The sequence below is a fragment of the Hyperoodon ampullatus genome, assembly GCF_949752795.1.
Source record: "Hyperoodon ampullatus genome assembly, chromosome: 4".
Classification (NCBI taxonomy): domain Eukaryota; kingdom Metazoa; phylum Chordata; class Mammalia; order Artiodactyla; family Ziphiidae; genus Hyperoodon; species Hyperoodon ampullatus.
The window spans coordinates 133,634,190-133,644,812 of NC_136917.1; the positions used below are offsets into that span (position 1 = coordinate 133,634,190).

At 41.0% G+C, this 10,623-nt stretch overlaps 1 protein-coding gene across 1 annotated transcript; it reads right to left on the reverse strand.

Annotated features, from left to right (window-relative positions):
* Nucleotides 1-242: 242 nt before the first annotated feature.
* On the reverse strand, nt 243-9,558 carry LOC307052478 (granzyme A; the record flags this gene model as incomplete). Its single annotated transcript, XM_079703404.1, has 5 exons — nt 243-395; nt 1,707-1,979; nt 5,696-5,837; nt 7,632-7,779; nt 9,498-9,558. The coding sequence occupies 5 exons, from the start codon at nt 9,556-9,558 to the stop codon at nt 243-245; spliced, it is 777 nt and encodes a 258-aa protein (XP_079559530.1).
* Between the last annotated feature and the right edge of the window lie 1,065 nt (nt 9,559-10,623).

The following is a 10,623-nucleotide window of genomic DNA, read 5'->3' on the forward strand; positions in this document are numbered from 1 at the left end:
GAACTGGGGAACTTTTTCTCAAGGGAAATCTCTTGCCATGGATAGAGAACATGTGATGAATCAGTCTTCACTAATCATGGAAGAGTGAAGGCAGGAGGTTATTTCTTTCATTGCTGATTTTATTTCAGACAGGCTGTCATTTGTACACAAGTTTAAGAGGGTTGTGAGGTGTTTCTTCAGATAGGTCAAGTTAAAACCCCCTTTACTTGGTTACCTCAATTTTCTACTTTGAAGAAGAAATGTTATATGGCTCCTGCAATGGTTTTCTTTATCCAGTTGAGGTATTGTCTGGTAAGGAGAATGTAGACGCCAGGCTTCTGGGGGTTACCACACTTCCCAAAGGAAGTGACACCTCTGAAAACATTATCACATATCAGAGGACTTCCAGAATCCCCCTGGAAAAGAAAGTCATATGTTTTAAACAGGAATGTTTCCAAAGATATTTACTTACCTTTTTAGTCATTCATTTATTCACTCATTCGCTCACACATTGTTTCTCTCTTTCCTTTTTAAAGGCTAATTTTATATCTCTTTTTATTAATTGTCTGCCCTCAGCATCAATTAACACAGATTTGTTTATATTTTCCAATCATTTTCATTTTGAAAAAGGCAATTCTGGAGAAGATGTACAAACCCATTTTCATCAGTAAAACAAAGAAAGAATAACAAAGGAAGCCTTTAAAATAATTGTGAAAAATAATTGTCTCCTTCACTTGACCTGTATCCCCTTTTCTTGGTCAGTAGATGTTAGGGGAAAAAACTGAATGTAGGGGCTGCCTGAAGGCATGAGATGGGACCTGAGTCACTCCCTGCTCTGAAGGTGGACACGGGTTAAGCCGTCTCAGACCAAGGAGTACTTGTGATAGTTCAAACAAGTTTTAGGGATCTTTTCCAGTTTTCATCAGCCCTCATTTCATGTTCTCTCTGACCTTGAAAACCACTTCCGGATCATGAGTTCCAAATAGGGCCAAACCGTAGTCAAGCACATGGAAAGGCAGAACAACGCAGGAGTTGGGAATCAGATGGCCCCAGTCTAAATCCAGGTCCACCCCACTGAGAGTCAAGTTATCTAACTTGGGGAAGTAACTTTCTAAGCCTTAATTTCCCTATCTGTAAAATAGAGTTGGTAATAATAGTGTCTATCCCATGGGGCTATTTGAGGATCAAGTGGCATAGAGTATAGAACTTGATATAGTTCCTGCCATCTGATAAATGCCAGCTGATGTGATCTGTTTTTCTTTTTTGGGGTGGGGGAGGGTACGCGGGCCTGTCTTGTGGCCTCTCCCGCTGAGGAGCACAGGCTCCGGATGCGCAGGCTCAGCGGCCATGGCTCACGGGCCCAGCCACTCTGCGGCATGTGGGATCTTCCCAGACCAGGGCACGAACCCGTGTCCCCTGTATCGGCAGGCAGACTCTCAACCACTGCGCAACCAGGGAAGCCCGATGTGATCAATTTTGAGAGGGCTGAACAACATCCATAAGCGGTGATTAAATGGAATCCTGATTGTTAGGAATGAGAGAAGTTTCCCTGGGCAGAATGTTTCCCTTGAGACAAAGGAGCACACACCAGCTCAGTGTCAAGCTGACGTTCTTGCAGGCCTCACACATAAAAAGTAATAATGATAGTCTGCCCTCTTGTTCCTAGGCACTCTATTTAACCTGATTTCCTATAGCCCCCAAACGGTTAAAAGTTTTAATTTACTTACTTCACACGAATCATCTTCACCTTTTCTACCACCAGCACAGATCATACTGAGATCAATAACTGGATTAAAATTATAGTGCTGGGCATCATTGCATATTTTCCTATCTATCACAGTAATGTTGGCTTCTCTCAAGACATGTGAAATTTTGCACACAGCTTTTTTGTTTCTTCCCCATCCTGCCACATGACACTTGGTGTGGGGTTTGACATCGTCTCCTGTATTTGGTAGCTGAAGTATTCCTACAGCTTTGGTCATAGTTGCTTTACCATCCAGCTAGAAAAGAGACAGGAGATGCAGTTTTAGGGAAGGATAACGGTAACCAAACCCAGAAAACAGCTCTGACTGAAATAGACATCTTGCTTATTTAGCATGTTCTTACGAAGGACATGGCCAAAGTCCTGTTCCAACCTAACTGACCATCAGTTACTGATTTTTTAAAAGTCACAGCACACCTTTTCATGCATGTTTTGCTAGGCTAGTCTAGATGAACTGCAGTCCAGTTGACCTGTCAGTGATGAAATTATGTTGGTGTTGGCTGACAGTTTTGTGGTTGAAAAGCTGTATTGGAGAGTGCAATCATTATTTTATTCAGGTGGTCTTAGGTTTGTGAACTGACTGGTACTAAGACCAATGGAAGGAAGCCAGGGCTCCAGGTGCAGTGGGGCGGGGTGGGAAAGGGGCCAGTGTCCTCATTTTCCATGTGGAAATGTGGCTTCCCCGCTTCTGAGCAAGTGCTAACCAGCCTAACTGCCTTTGGGGGCTCACCCACACTCTGCCCTTTTCTTTGATTCGCTAAGCTCTCTTCTTGGCTCACCACCTTGCTTTCTCTCTTTCTGAAAAGTCAAGGCAAGGAGAGCAGGGAGTGTGATCAAGGTTGAGTAGAGGGTAGAGGCAGATAATTCTACTTCTTTCTTTTCTTCTTGCCTCAAGCTGTAGGGAGTCCTGGTATTACAGACCTTCTAAAAACATAGGAGCACAGCAGCAAAGGCTACTGTCACATTCCTATCATTGCATGGCTTTCAGGCCCCACTTCCTGACATTAGACAGTCCCCACTTCCTCAGTGCCCACTGTGAGTTGCTGGTGTGCCCAACCCTTACCCTGCTAGCATTTAGAAAGTGAGATGGCCATAGTCTAAAATCTCTCCATAGAACATGACTTCAAATGCCTACATGCAACGTCTCTCCTCTCCTACTCATGCTTTCTCACAGCCTTCATGCTTTTTATCTGGTTGGATGGACAAGGAGACAGGAGAACCCCCAGAAAGGACTTCAGGTCTGAATGAATGGATCAGAATTGGAGTCGGGATGCATATGTTTGTAAGTAGCTCTCCTGGGGTCAGGCACACACAGCAGTGATGAGCACATCGGTAGGTTTTAACCGTGGAAGGTTGACCGCAGGGAGGTCCTGATGCCCTCTTCACGAGTTCTCTAGCAACATCAGCCCACTGGCCACAGTGTCAGAGGTGAGAGGGAGTTTCCTGACTTTACTTCAAGACCAAGATCCCCTCACACCCCCTACTCACCCCACACTATTGTAAAGGTAAGATTTTTAGTTCCTGAAGGGGACTTGACAACAGCTACCACTTTCTTGAAACCTGAGCGCAGAATCTCTTCTCTTGATGACCTTTGCCACTGTCTGGCTTAATTCCATCCCTTATCCAAAGTTATTCAGGAAATATTTATGGAGGGCCTACTATGTACTAGGAACTATACTACCTGGTACAGGGCATACAAATAAAAAGACAAAAAGTATCTGTTCTTTGAAGCTTACATTCCGGCGAGGGGAGCAGACAAACCAACGAAGGTACATCAGAAGTGCGTGCTGTCCATCATTGGATGAATGGATAAAGAAGATGTGGCACATATATACAATGGAATATTACTCAGCCATAAAAAGAAATGAAATTGAGTTATTTGTAGTGAGGTGGATGGACCTAGAGTCTGTCATACAGAGTGAAGTAAGTCAGAAAGAGAAAGACAAATACCATATGCTAACACATATATATGGAATCTAAGAAAAAAAAATGTCATGAAGAACCTAGGGGTAAGACAGGAATAAAGACACAGGCCTACTAGAGAATGGACTTGAGGATATGGGGAGAGGGATGGGTAAGCTGTGACAAAGCTAGAGAGAGGCATGGACATATATACACTACCAAACGTAAGGTAGATAGCTAGTGGGAAGCAGCCGCATAGCACAGGGAGATCAGCTCGGTGCTTTGTGACCACCTAGGGGGGTGGGATAGGGAGGGTGGGAGGGAGGGAGACGCAAGAGGGAAGAGATATGGGCACATATGTATATGTATAACTGATTCACTTTGTTATACAGCAGAAACTAACACACCATTGTAAAGCAATTATACTCCAATAAAGATGTTAAAAAAAAAAAAAAAAAAAGAAGTGCGTGCTGTGGAGAAAAACCGCAGGAGGGACGTAGGCCAAGGAGTGCCCTCTACTGGGCACGAGAGGGAATTGCCTTTCCCTGCCCAGGGAGGGGGACTGGAGGGAATTAGAGTATGGGTGAGGAGGGGTGACCTGAGAGAGAGGCCCAGCCTGAGAGTCTCAAGGCAGATAGTACGGGGGTCACTGATAAGTACTGGGGAGCAGGGAATGTGGGGAGTTTGCCGGAAACACATGGCACTCTAGGACCCTCTCTTTACTCCTACTGATGAGAGTGTATGGATCCCCTGAGCATCCTCTTGACTCCTGCTAGGGAAGTTCCTCATCAAGCCCCTTTGGACAAGTGTGAACCTCAGCTCACACTCTGCCTTCCAGTTCTGCCTTTTCTATTATACTTTCTGCACAGCAGCCAGATAATCCTTCTAGAAACAAGTCTGATCATGTCACTGCCCAGCTTAACACACTTTCGCATTTCCTTCCCCATAAAGTTCAAACTTCTTCCCATGGTCCACAATATCTGGGTCCCCTCTTTCTCAAATCTCATGATAACTTCCCTTTCTTCCCTTCTTCTTCCAAATGCATTTTCCAGAAAGACTCCTCTTATACACACAGCTCTTCCTGCCTGAAAGGCCCTTTCCTCCTTCTTTCCTCCTAACTCCTGCACCTTCTCTAAGAAAGCTTCCCTGACCGCCTGGACACACCATGTGCTCCCGTAGAGTCCCCTTCTTAGTCATCTCCATCACCGATGAGTCACATATCACCAGATCAGAGCTGTTGATATATTTGTCTGTCTCTCCCACTAGACTGTGAACACTTTGAGAACAGAACCTATTTATCTCATGAGGAAGAGAAAAGCTTACTGGCACTCACAGCTGGGCCACGATTCTTCCTGTTGATCACGAACACTCGTCATAGAGCACCAATATCAGACAGGGTGAGCCTCAAGAAGGGAGCAAAACCCAGGCCGCTCTGCAGTCACGTTTGAGTACAGGCAAAAACAAGGTCATTGTGCCCACTACAAAAATGACCAAACGGCCCCTATCGGCTAAAATGAGTGATTGCTGCTTCTTATCAATCACAGATTTAGCCTTCTAGATAAGTAAGCTTCACTGAGATACTCAGTCATAGAATTACCCCACTTCCTGACAACAGTCAGTTCAGAGCAAACTCCTACTTCCTAGAACCCTCCCCCTCATCTGACAGATCCTAGGATAAGCCCCATCTAACACTCTCTTACTGAGCCACCCTATGGTTCCTTAGGGTGTACAGTCTCCCTTGCTGAGCAAGAATCAATAAATGCAACTTGGTTTGTCTGCAGTTGAGTTGCTGGTGGCATTACCACTTTGGATGGACAGGTCTTACCACAGTAGGACTTCTGTCAATATCTGTTGAATTGAACTGAATTCCAAGAGGGTGAACATCTGGACAATTGCGCTGGGTCCCAGCTGTAGTTCTTACCCCTACATCCTGGCATTAGCCAACCACTGGCTATGAGGCCAGTGTGTAAAAACTAGTTTCACATTAAACTGACCAAATTTCAAAATTTTGCAATTTCAAAATAGTTATTGAAAAAAAAAACCCATATTTACCTGAAGGAGTTGAAGATCCCCTTCAAATGTCTGTGGATTGAAGCATGGATGGGGAATTGCCTTTTTAATGGAAAATACTTGGTCATATTTCTCTTTATGGGAGGTAGAGTGGGCCCCAAGAATAACTCGAGGATTGCCTTTCCTGGAAAAAAACAAGGATGATGTATCATTTATGTGAGAGAATAGATGAAATTAAGCATGAACTTAATGTATTAAATCTGACCAGTTATTTCAGATGGTTTCCTATTTATAAACAAGCACAGCAAGGCGGGGGGAATTTATGAGGTTTTTTTCTTTTGGTGTTTTAGTTATTTTTATTTTTTATTTTTTTGCGGTACGTGGGCCTCTCACTGTTGTGGCCTCTCCCGTCGCGGAGCACAGGCTCCGGACGTGCAGGCTCAGCGGCCATGGCTCACGGGCCCAGCCGCTCCGTGGCATGTGGGATCTTCCCGGACCGGGGCACGAACCCGTGTCCCCTGCATCAGCAGGCGGACTCTCAACCACTGCGCCACCAGGGAAGCCCTGTTTTAGTTATTTTTACCTAAAACTCCCAAGACATGTGTTATCTTAGGTGCTTCAGCTTCACATCTTTTCAAAGAAGAAGCAACAGGAGAGAAATCCCAGGTCTTCTGGCAGAGGCAAGAGCATTGGTTGGCAAGGCCTATGGTTTGTGTCACATAGATTGGCAAGCTATGCTTGGGTGCTGACCAAAGAGGACTGCCACAGGAAGAGGAGCTGCCAGATTCTCCATCTGCCTTGGATTTGTGGAATCAACACCTAATGGAAGAGACTCAACCCAAAAACCAGAGACTAAACCTAAGAGTGAGAGCAGAGGTAGTGGGTTTGCTTTTCTGTGTTTCAGGGAGACAGTGTACCTTGCTTAAGTCTTCAAAGATGACAAAGATGGAAAAGAGTCAGGCTTTTAATAGGTAAGACTGAAGAAATGAATCGATTTTATAGTGAAATTTTAAAGCTGAATCTAAACACACACACACACACACACACACACACACACACACACACACACACACACATAGGAGCAAATAAACTGCTAGCCGCCAAGTCTAGTTGGTGAACCTAATGATAGCTAATCTGGGAGAGGTGGGCACAAGCATTTCTTGATTTGCCCGACAGACTTTGCACCAAGTGGGTCTGTTAATCAAGAGTGCCAGTGGTGATCTTCACAGTGTACATTGTGCTGAATTTCCTACTTGATAAATTCTCATTTGATACAACAACATAATGCAGATCTCTTTTGATCTTCTTTGTGGGAAGCTAGTTTTTAAGTCTCTTCTTTTATTCGTGCAATTTATGCAAAAGTGAGCAGGGAAATAGTAGGTACCAACAACAGGTACTGATAAAGAAAACAGCAACATATCCTTGTGATAAACGTTATTTTGACTTACAAATCACAATTAGGAAAAACATTAGTTTGAACCATAGGAAATGGCTATTTTGTAAAGTCAAACAGTTAAATATCAGTAATTTATATGGTTCAATCTAATATGTAGCACCATGGGACAAAACTAATTATATAACAGTAAGTAAATCGCTTGTAATCATAGAGAACACTTAATTTGCTCAACTGTGTAAAATATACTTAAGGAAAAAGCCTGCAACAGAATATAGCAAAATATTAACAGTGATTGTGTGAAGTTGTGTTTTTGTTTTCAAAATGTTGATAAGATTGGTATTTATAGTGAAAAAATTTTTAAATAATATGAGAAAATGGTCATGCATTTCAATTTTATTCTATAGGATCTGGCCTTTGCTTATAGAGATAAACATAATAATAGTACATATCAGTGAATGTGCTTGCATACTTTCTTCTCCATCCCTACCTAATTTTGGTTTTGGACTTCATTTTCACAGCCCCTGTCCCCCCCACCCCACCCCCCAAACTGCCTGAGAATGAGAGGAGCTCAGAATTACTTACAGGTTACAGTGAGCAGCTGTCAACACCCAGTTTTCTTTGATCAAAGCCCCTGCACAGACTTTCAGCCCTTTGATTAGAGCCATGTAGCGTCTTGTGTGAGGTGGCACTTCTTTTCCTCCTATAATTCCCTCACAGGATACTGGAAAAACTAAAAGAGTGATCCAGAGTGAAATCCTATCTTACCAAGTCATGCTTCCCTCTGAAAAGTTCTGATATAATGAATAGATCCAGATCGAGTACATAGATGTGCACTCTGTGTCAGGGAGAGAAGATCAAATCAGTCCAGGTGGCACAGAGTTTTTAAAATTTTCCATGATAGCTCTGTATAATAGCATCTTGAACTTAAACGATCTTCTCTTCCTCAAGAATGCAAAACACCTTTAACATAATGTCTGTCTCCTTCCTATCCCTGGGAGGTAGAAAATATCAGGCAATAGAGTCTCTTTTCTTAAAGCTCAAAAAGCAAAAAGATTGAAGACTTAACATCACACAGTAAGAGCAGATTGGGGAGGAACCCCATTCTCCTGTTTCTGCCATTACTAATCTGTTCACTTCCCATTACAGGCTGCATTGTCTCAGTCTTTGGTTGGACACTGTGTTATTGACCTTAAAAATCTCACAGTGTTCCATGGTGAGATTATTATTTGGAATGATGGTTTAGTAAGTTATATTAAATTCAAAGAAAAAAAATCAACAACTATAGTAGCAATAATAATGAAAGCATCTATGATTTACCTGGTTAGTTTCAGACACTGGTTCTGATGTTTGCTACAATGCAAGGTGGGTGTTATTATTCCCATGTAGAGATAAGGAACATGAAGTTTAGACAGGGCAATTACCTCGCCCAAGTTCACACAACTAATAAATAGCAAAGCAGTCTTCTAATACAGTTCCGCATCATGAAAAATCATACTCTTTCCACTGTGAGGTACCGTTTGCCTAAAGTAGTGGCTCTGTACCTTTGTTAGTTTTGAAATATAGAGCCATTTGAGAATCTGATATAGTACCGACACACAGATGCATGTAAATATTTGCATACAGTTTTGGGAGAGTCACAGACTTCTTGATGCCCATCCATGGCCTTGAAGGAGCTCATGGATCCCACATTAAGAATCCCAGCTCTGAAGGTATCATTGAGCTATAAGATATCATAGTGTGTGGTTAAGAACGTGAACTCTGGGTTCAAATCCCAGCCCTACTACTTACTAGTTGATGACTTTAGTAAATGGACTTAACCTCTCTGTGCCTTGGTTTCATCATACATAAAATGGGCTGATAACAATGATACTTAAGAAGAGTATAAGTAAACCACATAGAATACTGCTATACTTCATTGTAAGTTTTATGCAGTGTTGGCGCATGCACACACATACACACACACAGTTCATTAGATTATTTTACATTGATGTTATTGCTTTCTTCACCACCCCCACTGCTGGAAATAGGCACTCACAAATACCTTCTGAAAACCAAAGTTTTAAGATTTATCTGAGAGCTATGACTACTCAGTTGTATCTGTATGACTGAGCCCTCCAGTTAATAAGTGATCTATCCATCCCCAATTTAATGGCTTTGTTGGTTTTTCACTTGAAGGTTGAGCTCTGTAGATCTGGCCTGAATTTATGATAACCTCCAGATATAGTTAATGCTTTCATATTTTTGCTGTAGGCACAATAGAGTATGTTTTCATCTTAAAAAGCCAATATACCATTTAGATAGCAAAGAAAAAAGGTAACATGAAAAATTATTGGAAATTAAGTTGTGATTTCTTTTTCCCTTTTACATAATATTAAACAAAAATTAAAGCAATATAAAATTCTATTTTCTTATAAGCAAAACTAAAAAGCATATGGAAATATGTCTTACCTCCAGGAATTAGAAGGAGACACATGCCAGTGGGAAAAGAGAAAAGGAAAGGAATTTTCATGGCTTCTGTTACTCACATATGGAGACTATTTGGTTTCAGGTACTGACTTAGTAATATATTATGAAACACAAAGGATGTGGGTTTTTTCTTTTTATCTTTCTCTGCTATGTGGCTAAAGAGTTTGGTATTTTATTACTGGAAAACATAGCTTTATTTTAGAGATGGTGTGGTTACTTATTTATTTCACATTTCCTTCAGGGTTAGACCTTTCCTACCTTAAAGGGTAAATGTGAAGTCATGGGGACTGTTTCATTTTTATTTATTATTATTATTATTATTATTATTTTTAATACATCTTTATTGGAGCATAATTGCCTCACAATAACATGTTAGTTTCTGTTGCACAACAAAGCAAATCAGCCATGGGGACTATTTTAAATTAAGAACACTAAATAGAAAATTGCTCTTCTTTGGCAACTTTTTCGCTTTCAAATATGAGTTTATTTAAAAAATCTGAGAATTCAAGTCTATATAAGAAATTATTTTGAAATAACATCTTTAAACCTATTCTAGTGGGGGAAAGGACAGATATTTGATGCATTCATTGTTGAGATTGCTGGGTAATCATCAAGGGAAAACTGAAGTTAGATTCTTAAAGCACACCATTCAACTATAAAAGCACTAAATGAAGATACAGATATTCACACACATGTAGAAATGAGAAAGAGACTTTGAGATATGACATCAAAGGCAGAATTTGTAAAAGATTGGTAGATTCAATGATGAAAAATTGAAGTTTCTGTACCTTAACACAGCAAAGCCAAATTGCAAACATTTTCAATCTATGTGACACAAATGGATATTTTTATAAAGCAATAAGAAAAGATGAACACCTGAAAAGAAAAATGATCAGAGAATTTGAACAAGTAATTTACAAAAGAAGAAATAAAAATGGCTCCTATATTCCTAACCTATGGAGGAATGCATAATCACATAGCACAAGTTATCTGTAATAAAAATGCAATTTAAAACATTTAGGTACATTTTTGCCTGTCAAATTACTAAAAATTAAAAAACACACAAAAAATACTCTCTGTTATTGGAAATTCTCATGTGTTGATGGTA